The sequence below is a fragment of the Oryctolagus cuniculus genome, chromosome 5 (assembly GCF_964237555.1).
Source record: "Oryctolagus cuniculus chromosome 5, mOryCun1.1, whole genome shotgun sequence".
Classification (NCBI taxonomy): domain Eukaryota; kingdom Metazoa; phylum Chordata; class Mammalia; order Lagomorpha; family Leporidae; genus Oryctolagus; species Oryctolagus cuniculus.
The window spans coordinates 166,260,770-166,285,548 of record NC_091436.1 but is presented as its reverse complement, the minus strand read 5'-3'; the positions used below and the strand labels follow the sequence as shown (position 1 = coordinate 166,285,548).

At 48.1% G+C, this 24,779-nt stretch overlaps 1 protein-coding gene across 20 annotated transcripts in view; it reads left to right on the top strand.

Moving 5' to 3' along the window:
• Positions 1-4,038: 4,038 nt before the first annotated feature.
• The window catches only part of PRP4K (pre-mRNA processing factor kinase PRP4K), a 34,933-nt gene continuing 14,192 nt past the window's right edge, over positions 4,039-24,779 (top strand). For all 20 annotated transcript variants that reach the window (XR_011388839.1, XR_011388837.1, XR_011388838.1 and 17 more), the window contains exons 1-7: positions 4,039-4,264; positions 10,935-12,134; positions 15,079-15,252; positions 20,115-20,270; positions 21,330-21,411; positions 22,625-22,835; positions 24,654-24,727. Coding sequence is in view for 1 of the 20 variants with exons in the window: in XM_051855894.2 (XP_051711854.1) it covers positions 4,224-4,264; positions 10,935-12,134; positions 15,079-15,252; positions 20,115-20,270; positions 21,330-21,411; positions 22,625-22,835; positions 24,654-24,727 (1,938 nt within the window). In the remaining 19 variants the exon portion in view is untranslated. The remainder of the gene's footprint in view (positions 4,265-10,934; positions 12,135-15,078; positions 15,253-20,114; positions 20,271-21,329; positions 21,412-22,624; positions 22,836-24,653; positions 24,728-24,779) is intronic.

The window sequence follows — 24,779 nt, the reverse complement described above, 5'->3', positions numbered from 1 at the left end:
GGGTTAAAGCCCTGGCCTGAAGTGCGGGCATCCCATAGGGGCGCTGGGTTCTAGTCCCGGCTGCTCCTCTTCCTATCCAGCTCTCTGCTGTGGCCTGGGAAAGCAGTGGAAGATGGCCCAAGTCCTTGGGCCCCTGCACCCACGTGGGAGACCCAGAGGAAGCTCCTGGTTTTGGATCAGCGCAGCTACGGCTGTTGTGGCCATCTAGGGAGTGAACCAGCGGATGAAAGACTTCTCTCTCTCTCTCTCTCTACCTCTCTCTGTAACTCTTTCAAATAAATAAAATAAATCTTAAAAAAGAATGAAATTACTCCAGAGTAGCTTGAATCTACAAAACAAATAAACAGATACTGAAATGATAAATTAGGCTTATATGACAGAAGCGATAAATACATACTTCCATCCTCTTTAAAAGACATAATGTCTTTAAAAGACATAAAGTAATAATTATAATAATGTATTACTTGGTCTACAACACTTACAGATACAACACGTATAACCGTAACACTAAAAGAAGGCAGGGAAACCAAGTAAAACTACACTGAATAAAGCTCTCCATCTCACTGGAATCAGCATAAATCTAAAGCGGATTCTACTACGACACGACACAGGCAGGAAGTTCAAAAAGTTCATGGGAAAAAGAATTAAAAGATAATGCATATTTTCTTTTTCAAGACCCCTTACACACGGTCAGCCCTACAATAGCTACTAAGACAGTAACCAGGAAAAACATCACTAGAGAACTAAACGCCGCATTACCAAATACTGACTACACGCGACAGAGGGCAATAGAGGGACAGGGGACAAAAGACAGAAGAAACAAGCAGGAGACACCAATCCAATTCGATAAATACCAGCACTACATGTGAATTAATTTACAATCAAAAGGCAGAGATCAGCAGACTAGATTAAAGATGACCCAGCTATATGGTGTGTACCGGAGGCACACTTTAGGTTCAGCGGTACAAACCAGCAACCACAAGAAAGCTGGAATGGCGGTGCCAGCATCAGGCAAAATCCACTTTAAAATAGAAAATGTTACTGGAGAGGCAATCGGCCCTCTAGACAGACACGACTTAGCTACTCGCGTACCCGCAGAGCAGCAGTCGGCAGGGATGAAGGGTCGGACCACACACCGCACTGGGGTCCCAGCCCAGACCTGGAGCGGGGCGTGGGCTGCAACCTGGCGGGCGGGACCAAGCCCGCATCTCCACCCGGCCACTCAACACCGCTCCAGCCGCCTTCTCCACCTCCCACCTCCCGCGGGCGATCACCCAGCCTCCAGCCTCCTCCGGAGCACATCCTGACCCCGGCACTTGCCGCCCACGCTGACTGGAGCCCGTGTGTCCCGGGCTCCCTGTGGACTGCATCCACGAGCAGTCACGCGGCCCGTCCCTAAACCAGCCACCCCTCGCCGCCCGCCTGTGTTACCCAGCAAGTGTCCAGTCCCCTCCAAATCCTCCCTCATCACCCTACTCCTGTCATTCTGGCTGCTTCCTGTCCTCAGAAAGCCATCAAACTGAATTTCTAATATCAGCCAACTTCTAAAATCGGGACACACGCACACACGAGAGAGGGCAGTCCGAGAGTGAATAATAATTACCTGCTGGTGGGATTCTATGTTATTTTATTTTTTCTTGTATAAAAAATCACTTCTCATTCATGTGTTACATACTAAACCATGGACAGCTGTGAAAAACCCCTCCGCTCCGGCACAGAGGCAGAAGTCGCATGCAAAGTATGTAAGGTGCACACACGAAGTCCCCGGCCAACAAAGAACACGCAAGACACGCGAGCCTGCGGTAACCGAGCGCTTTGCCCGACACGCGCCGCCCGCCTGCACCCACTGCAGTCCGTCCTCCCACGCGTGACGGACACACGCCGCCCCGGAGCCTGGTCGGCAGGGGACACGGCCGCCCTCCCACGGGTGACGGACACACGCCGTCCCGGAGCCTGGTCGGCAGGGACACGGGCCGCCCGCCCTGCACCCACTGCCCTCCGTCCTCCCACGGGTGACGGACACACGCCGTCCCGAAGCCTGGTCGGCAGAGGACACGCGCCGCCCGCCCTGCACCGACCGCACTCTGTCCTCCCACGCGTGACGGACACACGCCGTCCCCAGCTGCCACCCGACGCTACGGGGCAGTGCGGCAGCCCGCGACCCCGCGTGGTTCCTGGTGGGCAGGGGACACGCGCGGCAGGCACGGCACCCTCGCGCGGGCCGAGACCCGGGTCCCGCGGAGCCGGCGCAGGGGGGCTCCGGGCGGCCGCGCACCTGCTCCACCGCAACCGCCCCGACACAGGCCCACGGAAGGACGCGCGCGGGGCAGACGTCCTGCAGCCAAGGGCGAATCAGGCCAGGGTCCTCTCAGCCCCACGGAAGGACACGCGCGTGGACAGGCCCACGGAAGGACGCGCGCGGGGCAGACGTCCTGCCGCCAAGGGCGAATCAGGCCAGGGTCCTCCCCGCTCAACTCCGCATCCCGAGTCCAGCCTCCAAGCGGGTCGTGGCCGTCTTCAGCGGGCCCTCCGCGTCCCACGCGACTCGAACCCTGATTTCCGGCCCGGGAGCGGCCGTCCAGCAGCGCTCGCCGGTGCCCGGAGTCTCCGTGCCGGCGGGGCGCCAGGGCCGCGGTGTCCACGGCTCGGCCCGGGGCCCGCACCTACCTCCTCCCCGGGCTGCGCGGGCCCCGCGAGGACTCGAGGCTCAGGCACCGAGAGCGGACGCCCCAGCTCGCCGGCGCGCAGGGGAAGGGCAGACGGCGCCGGCCTCAGCGGGCGGACCGAGGGCGGGAACGCGCGACGCCGCCGGCCCCAGGGCGCCGGACAGCCTCCCTCGGCGTCCCCGCCCCGAACGCAAGGACGCATGCGCCTCCCTGAGTGGCGGGCCCGCGGCGGCCAGGGACTTCCGGGGGCGGGACCTCCGCCCCGGAAGGACGGGCCGGCTCGCGTGACAAGTCGGCCCGGTGGTTCCACGCGTAAACGTTCGCGGAACGACTGAATAAGAGTGTGTTTGCTCTGACTCCACGATCAGGGAGCCCTACTGTGTGCGAAATCACAACAGCCAGAATCTGGGGCGCGCCCTTGACGAATGTCGCGCGCACCCTCCGAATAGAAGTACTGAGCGTGCGAGCTTGGCGAGAAAGTCCTAGTAAAGTTTTTGTCCCTTTCTTTTCCTAAAGGTTTATTATTTATTTGAAAGGCAGAAAGAGAGAGGCCCTCCATCCTTGGTTCACTCCCCAATTGGCCGTAACGGCAGGAGCTGCACCGACCAGGAGCCACGAGCCAGGAGCGCCCTCCAGGTCTCCCACGTGGGTGCAGGAGCCACGAGCCAGGAGCGCCCTCCAGGTCTCCCACGTGGGTGCAGGAGCCACGAGCCAGGAGCTCCCTCCAGGTCTCCCACGTGGGTGCAGGAGCCACGAGCCAGGAGCTCCCTCCAGGTCTCCCACGTGGGTGCAGGAGCCACGAGCCAGGAGCTCTCTCCAGGTCTCCCACGTGGGTGCAGGAGCCACGAGCCAGGAGCTCTCTCCAGGTCTCCCACGTGGGTGCAGGGGCCCAAGCACTTGGGTCATCTTCCACTGCTTTCCCAGGCCACAGCAGGGAGCTGGATCGGAAGTGGAGCAGCCGGGACTCGAACCGGCGTCCGTAAGGGGTGCGGGCACTGCAGGCGGCGGCTTTACCCGCTACGCCACAGCGCCGGCCCCTGTCCCTTTTTGAAACTTTACTTTCCCTCTGGTCTTCAAAAAAAAAAAAAAAAAATCAAGCTTAGTTTGGCCAATTCTAGATGTGGCTTCCCAGAGTCGGAATCCAGTCTCCTGCGACCCGAGGCTCCATCGCCACGTCAGCGACGTCAAGGAGTCGCAGGGCAGAGGGGCGCCCGGGCCGCGGAGCGCCCCACTCATCAGTCAGCCGCAGGCGAGACCCACGCGAAAACGAGACTCTTCCCCACTTCCTCGGCGGCCACCGGAGAAGGAAGCCGGCGGCCCACGCGCCCTGAGCCCGGCCAGGCCCCGCCCCCGGCGCCCCGGAAGTGGCGTCACGACGCCCCGCGCTCGTCCCCGGATGTAGGGTTTTACTTCCGGATTCTTAGCGCGGACTCAGCACCGCGGGTCCCTGCGCTGTCTGCACATGCGCGACGGCTCTGTTCCTTCTTCCTCCACTTCAGTGGGTTCTGCCGTCCGGGGAGCCGCTGCCGCCGCCGCCGCGGAGTCGGGAAGTTCAAGATGGCCGCCGCGGAGGCCCCGTCGCTGCGGGAACAGCCGGAGTGAGTGCTGGGCTCCCGCGGGCCGGAGGCCGCAGCCCGGGGCCGGGCGGCTGCCCAGGGGGACGCGGCGGGCCCCTGCGCGGCCGGGCGGGCGGGAAAGTTCAGGCCCGATGGCGACAGCCAAACTTTGCCTTTGGGCGGGCGGCCCCGGCGCCCGGCGCGGCTGGGAAGGCTGCCGCGGCCTTGCCGCGCGTTGCTGCCCCGGGAGGAGTCGGCGCGAGCGGCCCCTACAGGTCTGGAGCGCGTGGCGGCCGCCGCGGCGGCGAGCTCGCCTCCGGTGCCTGCCGGGCCCGAGCGGGGGCGGCGGCGTGGGCGCTGGGGGCCCGGGGCCGCGGCGGCGGGCTTGGCCGGCTGGGGTGCGGGGTCCGCCGGGGGCACCCCGGGGCCAGGGGGCTGCATCTCCCCACCCCGGACTCGCCTCCCGCCAGCACCCGGTATTGTTATTTATTTATTTTCCTTCCTCTCTCTCTCTCCCCTCCGTCTTATTGGCTGCTTATTTGCCGACTTGCAAACTTGCGGCAAAGTTAAGGTAGAGCCTTTGGGTTTTGAGGCCCGGCCCTGCCTTCGGAGCACGGCTGGAGGAAGTAGTGGGAAGTGCTGGCTACTTCCAAACCAAACCACTTGGTGCCTGTAATTAAGCTCGTGTGCGAGTCCGCGCGGCCGGGGCACAGCAGGCTTGGGCTGCGACGGCCAGCCGTTGCTTAGCGAAATTGCTGCTTATGCTAGGAAAACTCAAAATAAGACCTTTAGAAGACAGAGTGGATTTCCAGACGGCATTTCCGTGGCGACCGCCCATGCACCTGCAGCGCCCCGCGCTAGACGGAGTGTGTCCTGAGCGACTTCGCGGAGCAGTGCGGGCCTGGGGTGCCGCGCCCGTCTGTTGGGTTTAGAGGGGTGCAGCGTGTTTCCGCCAGATCCTTGGCCGGGGACCCCCAGTGCTGGTGATAATGAGCATCTTTGTCCAGGCCCTGCGCCGAGATGGCGCTATTGGCCGCTCTCGGGGGCGCCGGGCTGTCCGTGGGGTGTGTGGGGCCGTGTGTGTCCTGGCTTGGTGGAGCTGAGCGTATTTGACACACGAGCACGCACTGGGCTGGCCGCTCGTGAGGCCGCAGGTGTGCCCGGGCGCAGTGGTCACGGTGGGAGAGCGTTCCGAAGTGGACGTTCTGTAGAGTGGACATGGAGGGGAGAGTTTCGGGTGGCTGTTCCCGCTGGCCGCGTGCGATGAGGCGCTGCCTGGGGTCCCCTGGGCCTCGCCCTTTGCTTTCTGCGGATGCACCGAGCCCCTGCAGCCCCCGGGAGAGACCCCAGACTCCAGCCGTAGGTGCTGGGGGTCGTTTGGGGAGAGAAGCAGCAGCCTATGAAAGATCGCTTTCTCTGAAGCTCCTCTTTCAACTAAATAAACATGAGTAAGTTGACGTTGTAAGCTCTCTCGGTGCGGCCAGTGTCTAGTTCAGCCCCTCTGCGCTTGCTTGCGCTCGCTGAAAGCTGTGGCCATTGACTGCTTGAACCCTTGCCGCAGCCCCTGGAGGTGGATACAGTTACTGGCGAAAGCTGAAACATACGGATATTAAGAAACTAGGCTTGCACCGAGTACTGCTGCCCTGGAGCTGGCCCACCTCTGTACATTACTGCTGCTTCTTAAAATCCCGTTTTAGGGAGGCCGGCATTGGGTGCAGCATTTTAAGTGACCTTTTTGGGCACCTGGATCCCACATCCCATATCGGTGCGAGTCGCTGCTCTCCACTTCTGACTTCCTTCTGATGCCTGCCCCGGGAGGCAGCAGGTGATGGGTGGGCTGCTGGGGTCTTCTGCCACCCCCCCCCCCCCGGAGGACTCTAGCTGCTAGCTTGGCTGTGTTGCAGGCATTCCAGAGTGAACCTGTGGGTGCGGGGTCTTTCTTTCTCGCCCACCCTCTTTGAGTAAATGAAGTAAGTTCTTATTTCTATCCAGTGTCCCAGAAAGATTTTTTTGTGTTGGATGGGTCATTTCTAATTCGTTGAAACTAATTACCCAACCTGATTTGGAAAAGGGGGCAGATAGGAGGTCTCTTTTAAGATTAGTTGGTCTTTTGGGTTGATTCTCATTTTTACTTTGTGTTAATCTCAATTGTGTATTTAAAGTGCTCTGATTTGCCAGAGAAGCCGAGTTCATCATTTTCCTTGTAAACGAGTAGTCTGTCCCTTTGCTACCATTTAATTTTTGAAGTTGTGTGGCTTGACAACTTGCCCATCACACAAATTTCGGTTAGTAAGTACTCTGTGTTTTCAAAGCATAAATCAAATGCTTTCCAAATTAAGTCTATTCTTCGGGAAAATATGTGAAAGGGAAATCAAAATAATACTGATTATTGGTGATTGATCACTTTATAAAGTTGTTGCATGACTGCTTTCATTGTGCCAGAAGCCCCAACACCTGGTTGTTTGGAAGTGAAAGGGGACAAATGAACAGCCCTGTTAAACATCCCATGTTGTCTGCAGTCCCACTCAGCTTTGCTCCCAAGTCATGTGATTCCAGGTGTTACCCAGTACTTCGTAGGTTCGCAGTAAATACTTGCTTTAGGACTGACCTGCTGTAGACCGAGTTGGTGTACACGTCTGCCCTTTTTAACATGTGATGCTGAATTGCAACATGTAACTGTCGAAGTGTAAATTCAGATGTATGAAATTATATGGCCTAAATTGACCATATAAACTGCCTAGGCAGACCATCAGATTTAACAAACCTTTTCCTAAAGCTTAGAAGGAAACTCTTAATGAACCTGTTTGTAACTGTCTTTCCCATAGGCTCATTGTGACGTGTTATGCCACGGATTCACTGACTTCGAGTTTTCTTGCTTGACCTAGTCAAGCGTGAGTTGTTGTTTTTCTGTGAACTTTGCTTCAGGAGAGAGCTGGGAAGAGTGAAGGCTTGCCGTATGCCTGGCCCTGGTGTGAGAGGACTCTGGGATTGTTAGGGTGGCCGTAATTGGCCCAGAGGAGCCTGGGCTCTTTGATCAGGAATGTGGCCATTATTCTTGATGTGCTATCCGGTCACTCGTCAGAATGGCTGGACACAGGAACTCTGGGCATCCTGATGGACAGCCTGACTCCCAGAAGCTCTTCGGAGCTAGATTTTCTGTTGAAGGAAATTGTTTTCTCTTTGTGAACTGTTTAAGAATTTTGAATTGAAACTCAGAAAACTTGCAAATTGTCTATGGAGAGCATTAGATAAGATGAAGATTCAAAAGCCAGATTTTAATTTGGGGAGGAGGTGATTACATTTAAATCATAGTTATTGCATGTTCGGCAGATGGGAATGTGCTGTGTGAGGCACTGAACATAAAACAGCAAAAGCAAAGTCAACTTTCAAAAACTATGAGTCTGTAATAGGTAGTGAAAAACAGCTTTATTCGTGAATACAGCTTGTAGTAGTAGTGAATATGCATTATTATTTAACCCACTACAAGTCAGATAATCTTCCAGGCCCTAGGAATAGAGCAATGACTAAACAGATAAAAATTTTTGCTCTCCTAGTGCTTCTGTTATGATCAACAATACATTAGGTGCTGCCAGCTGCCTTGGAGAAAAATAAAGCATAGAAGGGGAATGTGTGTAGGGTGAGAGTTGTGATGAAAATGAATTGGTTGAGAAGGTGACATTGAGGTGGGCAGAAGGAGCCAGCAGTGTGTGTCTCGGGAAGGCATTCCTGGCGAGAGAGCAGTAAGAACGTTGGTAGCACCCAGGCCCTCTGGGGACAGTTCACCTGTTGTCCGAGGAATGCCGTGTGGCTGGAGCAGGGGCAGAGCGTTGGGAAGTTGGGCTGTTAAGTACAGGCCCTTCTAAAGCATTTTAGTTTTCATTTGAGGTGGGAAGCAGCCATCAGCTTTCATGAAGAGTCTGACGTTTTGAGAGCACCTTGGCGCGAGTGGAAGAGCTGCTCTGGCTGACTCGGAATGTGGTACCAGCCTTCGCACTGACTTGATTGTGTGTGACCTCAGCCTGTCCCTTAAACCTCCTCGTTCCTCGGTAACTCATCTGTCACATGGACGCTTCTTGAGCACACGATGGGGCAGACTTATCCTGTGAAGCCATGTGATTACCATGACAAACCTGTGATTTGTTGACAGTTTTCTCCTCAGTTTTCTCCGCTGGAGAAGCTGAGGCAGGGGGGAGCAACTTACCCCAGATAGTGAGTGATAGCTGTGTCATGTTCAATGGCGTGATTTGAGTTTGGAGTCCATACTCTGGCAGGATTCGGTCAGCTTCACGGTGGTGTTGAGAATCAGTGGGTTTGTCCGCTGTACAGTAGTAACAGCTTGCTTTGGGGTCACTTGATTCTTGCCGAGCACTAGTCTAAGCATTTAACACCTGTTACTTCTCAGAGTGCCTTGCAGGTAGGTGCTGTTGTTTTCTCCTCTTTCTGGATGAGCTACCTTGGAGATCTTGAACTTGGCCACCACTGTGTAACTAGGAGGAGGTGGTTCTGGGACTGCTCAATCACTCAGCAATTCTTTGAGCTTAGCTGGATGACTATGCTGTTGTACTTTATCGGCGGAGTTGAGATGTCTTTGGATATTCGACTTAAATCTGTGGGTTTTTTGTTTGTTTGTTTGTTTGTTTGTTTTTCAGATTTATTTACTTTTTTGGAAGGCAGAGTAACAGGTAGAGATACTGGCTCACTTTCCAAATGGCTGCAGTGCCAAGTCTGGGCCAGGCTACAGCCAGGAGCCCCTTCTGGGTCTTGCATGTGGTGGGCAGGGACCCAGTCTGTTGCCTGCTGGTACATTAGAAGGGAGCTGGATCAGAAGCCTGGCAGCCAGGACTCGAACTGGCACTCCATTCTGAGAGCCACCCTTGCCAGCAGTTTAACCTGCTGCGCCACGGCCTGGCCCCTGGGTTTTGTTTGTTTGTTTGTTTATTTTTAATGCAAAAATACTGCATTTTTTTCCCCAAGTGTTTCAGAAACATTGATGATCTGTGGGACACTACTCTACGTGCGTCTCCTTATACTCCTTTTAGAGAGATTTGGGCCTGATTTTTGCCGGAGGATACAGCTCTGTGTACACATCCCTTGTGGTCCTCCTTCCTCTTCTGTATAGTCCAACATAGCAGATAAAGATTGGCAGGCTGCCACGTAGCTGTGTGTTTCCTACACTCATTGTTGTCAGCTAATAATTTCTCATCGTTTACCGAAGACATGAGACCTGGCCAGAGGACCAGGCTGTATACCCCGACTTCTGCCATAATTCTCGGAAGTAGCGTGTCGTTACTGCAACCCAGCCAGCAATGGCGCTGCAGCTCCTGGGCCTCCGTGACTCTGGGGACCTCTAGTCCTCTCTCAGCTACTCATTCCCAGGATCACTCACTTTGCCTTGTCATCCACCTTGTTAGTTTATTCCACGAGTTTGATACCCTGGCAATGCTTATCTTGTAGTTTGCTGTATAAGGTTGTGGGTTTTTGACACCTGCTTTCCTTATCTGAAATGTCCCTTTCCCCTTGTGGTTAGTTCCTTACTCATTCTTCAGAATAGTGTTACTCAACCATTCTTTTATACTTATCCCTTCTTGATAAATATTTCCTCTCTTCCCCATAAATAGCTTTAGTTTAACAAATAATCGGGTTTTTTTTTCCCCCTGTGATCTATGAAACACTTTTCCTGACCATTCTCAACATATCCTTCAGTGTTCCTGGAACACCTTTATTTGTTTCTGTCATGCTCTTCCCCAGTGTTTCATGGTTGTTCTACAGGATTTTCTTTCCCGCTGGCCTACAGTTTCCACGAGGGAAATAGGTGTTGGCCTTAGACATATTCACTTTCCTGCCTCCTGATTAATGTTCACGTGTAGTTGGTGGTTTTTAAGAACTGTTGAGAGTGGTGAATAGACTATGAATTTTACCTCACAAAGAACTATTTGAAGTATATGGCACGTTTGCTTTTGATCTCATATTCTATGATGTGATGATTTATTATGGAATAGTTTAAAGGGGAAAGTTAAATACTATTTTGCTAACCTATGATGTTCAGTAGGTTGAACACATTATGAAATGAAATTTTAAACTTAATATTTTCAATATTTAATACAGGTTTTTTGGGACATAACCCCATTACAAATTGAGCATCTGTAATATAATTAGACCTGTGTTTAATCTGAAATTACTAAACACCTAGAACTTGATAAATTAATTTAGACTCCTAAATTCATTAGCTGAGCATAACCTAAACATTTTGAAAGCAAAGAAACACCCTACCCCTTAAATTTTTTTCCTGTCAGCATAGCGCTTACTAACTAAACATATTTTTGGAAACTAATTTCTCATTTGGAATTCAGAGGGATTGAATAACTTACTGAAGAGACATTGGGCTGAACCATATGAAACTGCTGATATTAGACTGCTAGTTGACCTAGAAAAAGTCCTTCTGTTTGGTCCAGCGTAATGTCATGTGGTTGGAGAGTGGCAGCTGCAAGCCAAGTCCTAACTCCTGGTTTAACCCTTAGGGATGTATATACACCGTTAACACGCAGATCAGTTCTTGTCATAGACCTTCCTTGAAATAAATGTCTGGAGCTGTTCTGAAAAAATTAGTGACTAATTGCACATAGTGCATTTAGGTGTATTCTGTCAATACTGTTATGTTGTTCTGACTGAATATTTGATAAATGTGATTTTAACATGAGTTGTGCATTTATAGGATGGAGGATGCTGATAATTCTGAAAAGAGTGTGAATGAAGAAAATGGAGAAGTATCAGAAGACCAATCTCAAAATAAACACAGTCGTCACAAAAAAAAGAAGCATAAACACAGAAGTAAACACAAGAAACATAAACATTCCTCAGAAGAAGACAAGGATAAAAAACACAAACACAAGCATAAACATAAGAAACACAAAAGGAAAGAGGCTGTTGATGCTTCTGACAAAGAAGCTATGTCTCCAGCAAAAAGAACTAAACTTGATGATTTAGCTTTGCTAGAAGACTTGGAAAAACAGAGAGCTTTGATTAAAGCTGAACTTGATAATGAGTTAATGGAAGGCAAGGTCCAGTCTGGGATGGGGCTCATCCTACAAGGTTATGAGTCTGGCTCTGAGGAAGAAGGGGAGATCCATGAAAAGGCGAGGAATGGAAATAGGGCTAGTACTAGATCTTCAGGTACAAGGGGAAAACTTGAACTTGTGGACAATAAAAACAGTACAAAAAGGCGAAGTAAAAGCAGATCCAAAGAACGGACTAGACACAGGTCGGATAAAAAGAAAAGTAAGGGAGGTATTGAAGTGGTTAAAGAGAAAGCGACTAGGAGCAAGTCAAAGGAAAGGAAAAAATCAAAAAGTCCATCCAAAAGAAGTAAATCTCAAGATCAAGCAAGAAAATCAAAATCTCCTACCCTGAGAAGGCGGTCTCAAGAGAAAGTTGGGAAGGCCAGATCTCCTACCGATGATAAGGTTAAAATCGAAGACAAAAATAAGTCAAAAGATAGGAAAAAATCGCCAATTATAAATGAGAGTAGAAGTCGTGATCGAGGTAAAAAGTCAAGGTCCCCAGTTGACTTACGAGGTAAATCCAAAGACAGAAGATCAAGATCCAAAGAAAGAAAATCCAGACGCTCTGAAATTGATAAAGAAAAGAAGCCAATTAAGTCGCCCTCTAAGGATGCTTCATCTGGGAAAGAAAACAGGTCCCCCAGCAGAAGACCTGGTCGCAGTCCTAAGAGAAGAAGTTTGTCTCCGAGGCCGCGCGATAAGTCAAGGAGGAGTAGGTCTCCACTCATCAATGATAGGCGGTCCAAGCAGAGCAAATCCCCGTCTCGGACTCTGTCTCCAGGTAGAAGAGCAAAGAGCAGATCCTTAGAACGAAAACGAAGGGAACCCGACAGGAGGCGGCTCTCTTCTCCAAGGTAACTCGTCTACAAATCGTCAGTGCTGTTTACCAGTGCGCCAGACTTGAAAGAACCATTAAAAATGAAATAGTAGTGAGTTTGCAATTTTAAACATAATCCAGTTTATTAGCTAGTAATATTTGTACTTCTAACAATGAACATTTTACAGATACTGAGCTTGATTTTTTTAGTTCTTGATTTAATTTAGTGTTTGATTTAAATCCAGATAATTTGGCCGGTTATTCACTGAACAACATAGGTGAAAACTTTAAAAGGGCATGGCGGGGAGTAAGCTGTTTAAAGCTTATGATCTGTCCATTCTCTTGTATTTGTGTGATTTTAAATTTTAATACTACACATTGAAACCACTGTGTATTTTAGACCATTTTTTGGTCCTGTTCATACAGTTATCTCACTGCTGAGAAAAGTAGTACTTCTAAAATTTGGGAAGGATAGTATCCGTGATTTTGTTCTGTGTCAGCAGTGGTCGTAATTCATGGATTGCAGCAGTGTACCAGTTCTCATAAATCTCCATGTGGTTATCATGACTCGTGTGGCTTGATGAGTGAGGAAGCTGTGTACTTAGGATCATATAACTGGATTCTTGGAGGGGTTGTTTAGACCAGTGTAAGTTACCTTGAAAGTATTTTCTCTATTATGAAACTAACAGCCTAATTTTGATGATTAAAATGATGTTGGTTTATACAATATAAAGATGTTATAAAAAAAAAAAGGATGTTATGAGTTCCTAGCCGTTGGATATATTCATGTTAATAATTTCAGTGTATAGGTGTAAATATAAGTTGACCTTGAACTTTACATCATCATGGTTTCAGAAATTTCAAGAATGTTGATTCTTAAGTGCTGTCTTAGGGAAGGTTCTTTGAAGTATTCCTTAATTATCCTGGTAGATTTTTCAGTTTGAAGAGGAAATTCTGAGGAGTTTATTAAGTATTGGAGCTCAGTATTTGACACATTTTTTTTTAATTCCAGAAGAGGTACCTAATAAAGAGAAATCCACATAATGCAAAAGTTGCTAAATGATCCCCCTCCATCCTTTTACTGCCACATCTAAGGAAGTTTGTGCCCCTGTAGCCTTTCTCTCTGCACATAAGTTATGTGTATGTGGTTTTTTCTTACAGAAAGTCAGATGACTCAATTTAATAAGCGGCTTGCCTTATTTTTTTCCATAAAAACACTTGTATGTCAGTACATACAGATTCCTTTTCATTCTTTATTACTGCAACATGGTATTGACACAGTATAGGTGTGGCATAATTAATCATTCCTTTTTTGAAATTGATAAAAATTTAATATGGTTCCAGTTTTCCCATTTGTATGTACAAATGACCAAAGATGTGTGTGGGTTCTTTGTAGACTAGATTCAAGAAATGGACTTGCAAAGTCTCCAGGTATATTCATTTACCATGTTGGAATTTTACTGCCAGATTTTTATTCCAGAAAAGTTCTTCATGACTACGTCCTTTTCCCCAGACCCTTATTAACTAGGATATTGTATAATACTCTCGTTTCTCTTTTTGGAAAAAATAATTACTAGTAGCCTACAAATATATGAAAAAATGCTCAGTATCACTGGCTGTCAAGGAGATTCAAATCAGAAACCACAATGAGGTATCACCTTGCTGCAGTTAGAATGGCTGTTCCAAAAGGCAAAGCGTAACAAATGCTAGTGAGAAAGGGGGACTTTTAATACACAGCTGGCTGGAATATAAGTTAATACAGCCAGTAAGAAAAAATATTACGGAGAGTCCTTTAAAAACTAGAAATAGAACTGACGTGATCCTGCAGCTTCCCTGTTTGGGTATGTATCCAAAAGACATGAAATCAATATATCAAAGCAGTACCTTCTCCACCAGGTTTATGGCAGCACTATTCACAATAGCCAAGGTATAGAATCAGCCAAGATATCCATCAACAGATGACTAGATAAAAAGAAAATGTGCACAGTGGAATATTACTTGGCCGTAAAGAGATCCTGTCATTTGCAGCAAAAATGTGTGGATCTTGTGGACAATATGTTATATGGAAACTAAAAAAAAAAAGTCTGAACATAGAATAATAATTGCTGGGGGTGGAGGGAGGGGACGAAGGAAGGTTGAATAATGAGTACCAAATCAAAGTTAGATAGGAATAAGTTCCTAGTGTTAATAAACACAACCGTCATGTTGTTGAGCAGACAGGAGAAAGGAGATCCACAGCTCTGGTCGTAGGGTGATGGCAAAGAGGAGGATGTTGGTTATAAGTGGTCTTTGAGAAGGTGTATGTGCAGAGGTTTTGTGTATAAAAATAGGTCCTCAGGTGACCCTACCAAGAAGTGCTATGGATGTGAGTCAAAGTCCACCTTGTCGATTTTGGCTGGATCAGAGGGATTCTTGCAGGTTCTATCTGCCATGTCCAAGTGTGTAAGGCATTGTATTTTTATGTTTTTCAGCAAATGGGGCAAAGGTTATTTTAATTGCCTGACAGGTATGGCTTATCCAAATCTGAAATAGTAAGGAATATTCAAGACCTAATTTTAAAAATTAAGTAATACAAATGCCACATTAAAGAAGCATAAAACTCATTGGGAGGTACTTTTGAAATAGGTGTTGAAAAGTGATTTTGAATTAAAGGGTTTGGGGTACACTCTTGTAAAAATTTCAAGATGTAGAGAAAAACTTCAGACTGAATAAATGTAGTAGTATTACTTGGACAGATTTAGAATTATTGTCTGAAATGAGATCAAGTGACTAACATTATGAATAACTTTTAGTAGTTCTTCCGACTGTGAGATCAGGGGACATAGGCCTTCTTTTCTGTCCTAACATAACACCAAAATGTCATCGTGGCTTTCTGATTTAAGTTTTGTCACAAAACACCATCTCAATTTCCTCTTTATATGTCGGACAGATTAATTGCATTTGATCGATTTTTCTGTTAATTTGCATTTGATCCTCTGAAGAACACGACCTCGAGATGATATCCTGAGTAGACGCGAAAGATCCAAGGATGTCAGCCCGATCAATAGGTGGTCTCCAACCCGAAGAAGAAGCAGAACCCCCATTAGAAGAAGGTCTCGCTCCCCACTCAGGCGAAGCAGGTCTCCTCGGAGAAGAAGCAGGTCTCCTCGGAGAAGGTAAAAGTGCATCACGGACCTTTGTGTTGCCCTTTCGAGTTAGGGAGTTGGAGGCTTTGGAAGTCCAGTGCCTCCGTTGATGAGATTTTCTTTTATGTAGTTTCCCTTCGAATTTAAATGTATTATCGCTCATTTGAAGCTCAGCTAAGTAATCTTCAGAAGAAACATTTGTTTCTCTTTATGACAGAGGAATACTAAAGAGGCTAAGCTTACTTTTTTTTTTGAACTAGTAAAACAGGTGGTAACTGTAGTCCTGTAGTGTTGATAGTTCGTGAAGCCTTTGGGGCAGAGGCCCGCTTAGCTTAGCACCACACAAGCTTGTTTGACTGGGTGAGAGCGCAGGGCTGAGCCTGCACACCCGTACTGAAGCGCGGGGACTGGAGGCCCAGCTCTGTTTCTGATTATAGCTTCCTGCTAACGGGCGCCCTGGGAGAGGCAGGTGATGACTCAGCTACTTGTTTTAAACTAAAATACAAAATTAAGGGAACGAGAAACTTTAAAGGCAAAGCATTTTGTCTGATGCACACTGGTCACTGTGCCATCCTGGTAGTCCGGTGTCTCTGTTTCTGTTTTCATTCTGTCTCCTGTGTCCAGTGTCGTTTTGTCATGTTTCACCCCCTTGTGTGATAACACATCTTCAAAAGCTTCCTGAGAGAATCAACTGGAAGGAATATATTGTGGCACCTTATCTCTCTAAAAAAAATTCCTTTTACTCTTGCTGATTTGGCATGGATGGAATTCTAAGTTCGAATTATTTTTCTTTGGTAATTTTGTAACTGTTCCACTTTTGATTTTCTAGTACTGCAATTGAGAGAGCCTGTTGGGCATTTTTAAAGGGTTTACATTTCTCCCCTTTTTATAACAAATGTCCTGTGTTATGAAATTTCACTGTAAGGCCGGCGCCGCGGCTCACTAGGCTAATCCTCCGCCTGCGGCACCGGCACCCCAGGTTCTAGTCCCGGTCGGGGCGCCGGATTCTGTCCCGGTTGCCCCTCTTCCAGGCCAGCTCTCTGCTGTGGCCAGGGAGTGCAGTGGAGGATGGCCCAAGTGCTTGGGCCCTGCACCCCATGGGAGACCAGGAGAAGCACCTGGCTCCTGCCATCGGATCAGCGCAGGGCACCGGCCATTGGAGGGTGAACCAACAGCAAAGGAAGACCTTTCTCTCTGTCTGTCTCTCTCTCTGTCCACTCTGCCTGTCAAAAAATTAAAAAAGAAAGAAAGAAATTTCACTGTAATGTACCTTGGTGTCTGGATCTTTTTTCTGTATATTTTGTGGGTCACTAGATAGGCTGTTTACAGCAGGGGGATTATGGCCACCTACTCTGGGATATTGTCTTCCTGTCTGTCTGCCACACTTTTTTCCCCACTGTTCTGTTTTTCTTTAAAGATTATTTATATGAAAGGCCGGCTACAGAGAGGGAGAGAGAGAGATCTTGCATCTGCTAGTTCACTCCCCAGATGGCTGCAACAGTTGGGACTGGGCCAGGCTGAAGCCAGGAGCCAGGAACTTCTTGCAAGCCTCCCATGTGTGTAGCAGGGACCCAAGCACTTGAGCCATGCTCTGCTGCTTTTCCCAGGCCACCAGCAGGGAGCTGGATCTGAAGTGAAGCAGCCAGGACAGGAACCTCCACCATGTGGGGTACCGGCATTGCAGTGGTGGCTTTACCGCCATGCTGCAACACTGGCCCCATTTTCTGTTTTTTCTAACTGGGCCTTCTCTACTCATGTACTTAACTTTCTCTCATCTTTCATGGTTGGCATTTTGTTCTACTTTCCACCTAGGACATTTTCTTGTTCTACCTCATTTATCCTCTTTTTTTTTTTTTTTTCTTTTTTTTTGGGGGGGGGGGTTATATTCATACTTTCATTTCTAGGACATTGTTGGCTTTTTTATTGCATTTTATTCCTGTTATGGAAATAGCATATGCTTTCTTAGTTGATGGTTGTTTTGCAATATGTTTTTTTTTTTTATAAAGTTCTCTAATTGGTGTTTGTTTGTAATGGCAGAGTCCTGCGTTGCTGCCTGTTCTAAGAGCTGGGCACTGAGAAAGCTGAATGGAAGTTTTCTTCCTTTCTAATAATGTGAAATTTGTCACCTAGTGGCTGTGACTTCGGGTCAGTTGGGAGAGATAGTGACTGTAGGTCTTTCATCTTGGGCTAGTAAGTTTTCCAGAATCGTCTTGTCGGCCGATGGGGCACGCAGACTTTGCTGCAGCGGAAGGCTTAGTCCTTCACGGTGTGAAATTACGTCTAAGCCCTCTGTTTGGTGCGGTGCCTCTCAGTATCTTACACCAGTTTTTGTTCTTGTATTTTTTAAGATTTATTTATTTATTTGAAAGAGTCACACGAAGAGAAAAAGAGAGAGAGAGAGAGAGAGGTCTTCCATCTGTTGATTCACTCCCCAAGTGGCCACATTGGCTGGGATTGAGCCAGGCTGAAGCCAGGAGCCAAGAACTTCATCTGGGTCTCCCACACGGGTGCAGGGCCCCAAGGACTTGGTTCATCTGCTGCTGCTTTCCCAGGCCACAGCAGAGAGCTGGTTCAGAAGTAGAGCAGCTCGGTCTTGAACTGGTGCCTATATGGGATGCTGGCACTGCAGGTGGCGGTTTTGCCCACTGTGCCCCAGCGCCAGCCCTTTTACCCGTTTTTGAAACAACCAGCATTTCTCTAGGAAGTGCATCTTAAGTGTGTTGTTAGAATGTGAAGGGACTGACTGATATTTTCCACCGAGTTGGAAGGGCAGTGCAGGCTCTAGTTGTTGTGGGAAGGGCAGTGCAGGCTCTAGTTGTTGTTGGAAGGCTTCCGGTCGGTTTTCCCCTTTTTCTCTCCATCCATGCTTCCGAGGATGTGGTTCCCGAGACATTCTGGAGGGTGTGAGCTGTGGCTCGTTTCAGAAGTCTGAGCTGGGTGGTGTCCTCAGATGGGATCTCGTCAGGAAGTGTGCTGATCCTTTCTGATAGAAGCTGCCCCTTTGATGCCTGCGCTGTGCTGTTGCTTCTGTCTGATACGGAGCAGAACTCAAGACACCATGGAGTGTCTGAGGACCGTGCTTGACCTGTCTTCTCGCATGTCTCTGCGGTGCCTTGCCAGCAGCAGTCTGTTGAAGCCGGGTTTATGAAGCACGAGGCACATCCAGTCACACAGACAGCAGCTGTGGTCAAGGCAGAGAACTTTCCTGCCACCTCCTGGCGTCTTGTGCCCCTTGGCAGCCCGTCTCTCCCCTCAAACCCCTGGCAACCAGCTACTCCTGTTTTGCGCCCTAGCTTCATCTTAGCTTGCATAGAAAACTTTTTTTTTCTTTTTACAACTTATTTATTTATTTGAAAGAGTACAGAGGGAGAGACAGATCTTACATCCTCGGGTTTACTTCCCAAATGGCCACAAAACAGCTGGTGCTGGGCCAGGCTGAAGCCAGGAGCCTCCTCCAGGTTTTCCACATGCATGCAGGGGCCAAAGCACTTGGGCCATCCTGCCTTGCTTTCCCAGATGCAGTAACAGGGAACTGGATCAGAAGTGGAGCAACTGGGACTCAAACCGGTGCCCGTATAGGATGCCAGAGTTGTAGACAGTAGCTAAGTTTATATAATAATAAAAATGAGTAGAGTTAGTATTAACAGCTTACAAAATAAATACAATGGACTCTTGGTGATCATACTCCCTAACTGGTGAAATTCAAAGAAACCTGCTGATTTTTGGTGTGTTAATTAAAAAAGCACATCTTCCAGAATCCGTGCCACAGCCGTGGTATCCTGAGTACAAGGAAACAGTGGGCCCTCGTTCCTGTAGATTCAGTAGAGCTTATACCATGTCAGTATTTCAGTCTGGTAAGGGCAGTGGCTGTGTTTTTGTTATCTTCAATTAAGCTAACCGTAAATAACCTTTCTCTAAAAATACACTATCTGGGAGCCAGCATTGATGGTGCAATGGATTAAGCCACTGCCTGTGTTGCCAGCACTCATATGAGGGCCAGTTCAGCCCAGCTCCCTGCTAATGGCACCTGGGGAGGCAGCGAGAAAGTCAGAGAAGGCCCCTGCTGCCCATGTTGGGCACCCAGATAGAGTTGCAGGCTCCTGGCTTCCTCCTGACCCACCCCTGGCCTTTGCAGCTGTGGGGAATGAACCAGTGGGTGGGAGATGGGTTGTTCTCCCTCTCCTCCCACACTGCGTGAGTGTGTGTGTCGGTCCATCCTGTCTCTAACTCTTTTCAAATAAATATTTTAAAAAATAATGAATGATTTCTTTAGAGCAGGTGTGGGGAACAGTTGCTCTGTGGGCTACATAAAGGCCATGAAATCATTTGATCTGGTCTGCCAAGGCAACTGCAGATGGGACTCAAAATTCAGTAAATCCATAGCAGGCTGATTTTTTGTTGAAAGATTTAGGTGGCCATGAAGAATACTATAAATACTCAGGTGGCACTTGGCAGGAAAAAGATTCCTCGCTCCTGTTTTAGAGGGCCTTCGGGTTCAGCACAGTGTTGGACAGCCAGTGCGCGTAGCGTTGCTGCGTGCCTCTTCCAGACACACGTACCCTCCCCCGCTTCCCTTGCCGTCAGGGCAGGCGTTTTTCCTAGCAGTTAAGACGTCCGCTGGGGCTCTTGGTCCAGCGTCCTGCCGGTGCAGGCGGCAGTGATGGCTCAGGTAGCTGGTTCCTGTCCTTGTGTGTCCGACTCCCAGCCTCGCCATCATCCACTCCCCACCACTCTCACTAGGCACAGTGCATGTGCACGCTCACTCATTCTCTCTCTCCCTTTTATTCTGTCACTCTGCTTCTCAGATAATGAATTAAAAGAAAAGGTTTCAGAAGGAAACTGGGGCTGTGAGGGTCTCATTGAAAAGGTGCCGTCGTCGTTCTCTCCAACAGGGACAGAGGTCGGAGGAGCAGATCTCGCTTGAGAAGGCGGTCCCGGTCGCGCGGAGGGCGTAGGCGGAGGAGCCGGAGCAAAGTAAAGGAAGACAAGTTTAAAGGAAGTCTGTCTGAAGGGATGAAAGTGGAGCAGGAGTCGTCGTCTGATGATAAGTAAGAAGGCAGCTTTCCCACTGCCGTTTTTCTACTGTAGAGAAACCCGCTTGACCCGGAAGGCCTTAAGTAGCTGCCTGAGCACTGTAAATGCACGAGGCCTGAATTCACAAGTTTTAGTTTTGCGTCACGTGTGTAGGTCGTGTGGCCAGCGTGGTGGGCTTCTGAGTTCAGCTGCTGAGCAGCCCTTCTCCATGAGCCTTCCCTCGGCTCTTGTTGGGACCACCAGATGTGCTGGTTAATCGTCCCGTTGGAGTGTGGGGGCTACCGGGTGGCATAGCTGCCCGTGAGGACAGCTCAGTGTCTAACGAAATCGGGATGTTGAAAATGTAAACACGCTTGTCCAGATGGAGTCCCCCAGAAGTAAACAAGGTGAATTTAGAGAAGTGGTTTCCAGCAGTGGATTATTCACCCACTGGCCTCCCAGCTGTGTTTTTTTGTTTTGTTTTGGAAGAGAAATTTACAGTGACTTTATCATTATAGTCACTCTATTGTCATTTGAACACCAGAACTTTTTAATTGATTGATTGATTGATTGATTGGAGAAACAAAGGAAAGGCTCCCCAGATACCCACAGCGGCTCCAGCTGGGCGTCAGAGCTGGGAGCCTGGAGCCCGTCAGGTCTCTGCGTGAGTGGAACCCAGTCCCTTGAGCTGTGGCTGCTGCCTCTCAGGATCTGTATTAGCAAGAACCAGAAGTCAGGAGCCAGAGCTGGGCACCAAGCCCACCTCATCTTTTAGCTAGCTAGCTAGTTAGCTAGTTGAAGGGGAAAGATTAATCTTCCATTCACTGATTCACTCCCCAAATGACCATGAAAATGGGCTGGGCCAGGCCAAAGCCAGAAGGCCAGAGCTCCAGCTGCGTGTCCCCTGTGGCTGGCGGGGGCTGAGGGACATGAGCCATGGTCTGTTGCTTTCTGTGATACATAGCCAGGAGCTGAATTGAGAGCAAAGCAGCTGAGCTCACCGGCCCACAACACCAGTCCCAACATTTAATTTTAAAATGTGTGAGAATTGTAGTTTTAGAATCTTCAGGCATGTTTGAATTTTTGTTTCTAAGCCTGGAAGACTTTGATGTAGAGGAAGAAGATGAAGAAGCCCTGATAGAACAGAGACGAATACAACGGCAGGCGATTGTGCAGGTGTGTGGTTTCAGTAAAATTTCTGTCAGTTTTCCTCGAGTGTCCCTGGATTAGTAAAATGAGAATGCTCTACTCCAACCAAGAAGTGGTGGTGGTTAGCCATTGAGCACGTCTTTAGAAAAGGGGTGCATGTACAGTCATGGCTGTGGGATTTGGACAAATAAATGTTTCCCCCTTTTTGTATACATAGAATTCTGATATACTGATATAAACTTCTTTTGTTAGACATGAGAATTCCTTTAAAAGAATATAAAATAACCTGGAAGATTTTCAGTGAGCAGAAACCTATGCTTGTTACCCGTGGGAAAAAACATTTTAGTGTCTAACAAAATAGTGGCAGGTTAAGACTAGTTTGAAGGTAGATGATGAAATGGGGTGGGAAAGGGGTGTTTTATACTTACAGTCATTTTGCCATGCAACGTTGTCAGTGCTTGCGTGGCCACCCTGAGGTAAAGCTGCGGCCACTGCATCCCTCACAAGCCACAGTCCCTGTGAAGCGCCTTCTCTTACCACTCCTGCTGGTGGGAACGTGAGTGGTGGAGTGGAGACGGAGAAATCTGGGAAAATGAAAAATAAGTTTGGATGATACGAGGACAGAAGAGGGAAGAGTGGCGTGGCAGTTGACATGAACTTGCAGAGCGCACCACGCATCAGGGAGCTGACTGGGTCAGGGTGAGGGAGAGGACTTGAATCAGCGGAGTCTGATACAGAACTGCGGTTCCAGGGGAGGCGGGCTTTCCTGGGACATAGGTGCAGTGGTTGCTGTTGAATTGACAGCCCTGAAGACGTGGCTGAATCTCTCTTTGTTCTTGCTCAGGTCCATAGCCCCTTATCTCCTGCTCTTGGGCCAGGTGTGCTTCAGAACTAGAAATTTTTGAGTTTTAGAAAGGTAATAGGGTATATCTGTGTGTATTAGCACCAGACCCCGTCAGGCACTTTGAGCTTTCTACGGTGAAGCACACTGACTGTCACAGTGTGGGGATGAATAAGTTGATAACCAGCATTTCATCTGGTTTTGCCATCTGATTGACGGGCATCAAACATAAAATTTGTGAATTTGAGAGCCACATAAGAGGTTGTGGATCAGATGAAGGCACCAAATGGATGCCTTTGTTTTTTTACATTATTTGGCACTCTTCAGCACGGGAATTCTTAGCACATTTATACGTTCAGATAGCGTCGGATCTCTGAAAATGTTGTGTTGTTATTACAGAAATACAAGTACCTTGCTGAAGACAGCAACATGTCTGTGCCGTCTGAACCCAGCAGCCCCCAGAGCAGCACTCGGACACGATCGCCCTCCCCGGACGACATCCTGGAGCGCGTAGCTGCCGATGTCAAGGAGTACGAGCGGGAGAATGTGGATACTTTCGAGGCCTCAGTGAAAGCCAAACATAATCTGATGACAGTGGAGCAGAACAATGGTGAGTGAGGTGGGCTTCTGTCCTGAGCCACACTTTCTCTGCAGTTTTAGGTCTGTAAGGTTATAGTGCGAGGTCTTGGGCAGATTTGGGATTAGGGAAAAGTAAGAGATTAGGAATATATCAATGAATGGGGTTTTTTCTTTTTTAAAGATTTACTTGAGAGGCTGAGAAAACCTTCCATCCTCTGGTTCACTCCCCAAATGGCTGCAAAGGCCTAGGCTGGCCTAGGCTGAAGCCAGGAACCAGGAGTGGATGGCTGAGGCCAAGTATTTGGGCCATGTTCCACTGTTTCCCCAGCACATTAGCAGGGAGGTGGAACAGCTGGCACTCGAACCAGCGCCCATATGGGATGCTGGTGGCTTTTCTCAATACACTGGCCCCAGTGTTCTCTCAAAGTTAGTTCATGCATCCTGAATAGTATCTGTAGCTCTGATGTTTTCATTATCTCTTGTTTATCTCCGGTAAATCCCAGTCAGGATTTCATATCACCTATACATACTTCAATTTGTATCTCTCTCAGATAAGAGGTTTTAAAAACATTATTTGTACTTAGGGGGTCAGCATGTGTGCAGCGGGTTAAGCCGCTGCCTGTGACGCTGTCATCCCGTTATTGGAGCACTGGCTCAAGTGCTGTCTGTTTCTCATCCAGCTCCCTGTTCATGCACCTGGGCAGGAGTGCGAGATGGCCCAAGTAGCTGGTGGTAGAACCAGCACCACAGAGGCCACTCCATTCAGGTTCTTTGAAATGATTCTCCTCTGAAGGTTTACATCATCAATTTAAAATCTTTATTTCCATTTACCTTTGATTGTAAGGGATTGCCTTTTTATTAACATTTATACTTTGTGTTGCATATTCCACCTGCACGCACACAGTCATATGTACTGATACCACCATATAATCTTCCCATGCCTCAAGCAGTGCCCATCTGATTACTTAGCTGGAGCATTGTTAACATGGTATTGTCTTGATTTCAGATTTTTAACCATTATCATAAGTGAGATAGTATCTATCTCATTGTAGTTTTAACTTGTATTTTCCTTACTGTAAGCATATTTTTTGTATGTTTACCACCAATACTTTCTTCAATTCTGGGAGCTCTTTTATTTATTTATTTATTTTAGTTTTTTTTATTAGAGAGGCAGAGTTACGGGGCAGGGGGTGTCTTCCATCTGCAGGCTCACTCCCCAGATGGCCACAATGGCCGGAGCTGAGCCAATCCAAAGCCAGAAGCCAGGAGTTTCTTCTGGGTCTCCCATGCAAATGCAGGGGCTCAAGCACTTGGGCCATCTTCTGCTTTCCCAGGCCATAGCAGAGACCTGGATCAGAAGAGGAACAGCCAGGACTTGAACTGGCACCCACGTGAGATGCCAGCGCTGCAGGCAGAAGCTTAGCCCACTGCACCACAGCACCAGCCCCTCGTATTTATTTTGACCTCGCTTTCTGTGGGATTGTTAGACTTCTTAATGGACAAATACATATTGACTGATACTTACAGTGGGACTATTAACTGTGATATAAGATAAATATCAGAAGTAGCTTTTTTAAACAGGAGCTTGCATTTTAATACAAAGTTGTTTTTTAGGTATTAGGTTATTCTTTGAACAATGGTGAAAGAATCTAGGTCTTTTCAATTTTCTGAAGTGCACTCTCTTAGTAAAGTAAAAAGGTGGTCATTTTATATTGGATAATAAAGTGATTTTCAGTTTATTGTTCATGGAAGACTAATGTGCAGGAGGGAAAAGAAGACATTTGTGGCTTTGCATGGACTTGTTTTAATTTGTGTCTCTTTTTTCAAAATACTGTTGATTTCTATTAAGGTTCATCTCAGAAGAAGCTGTTGGCGCCTGATATGTTTACAGAATCTGATGATATGTTTGCTGCATATTTCGATGTAAGTAATTTTTTAAAAACTAATAGGGAAGAGTATGAATAACATACAAATT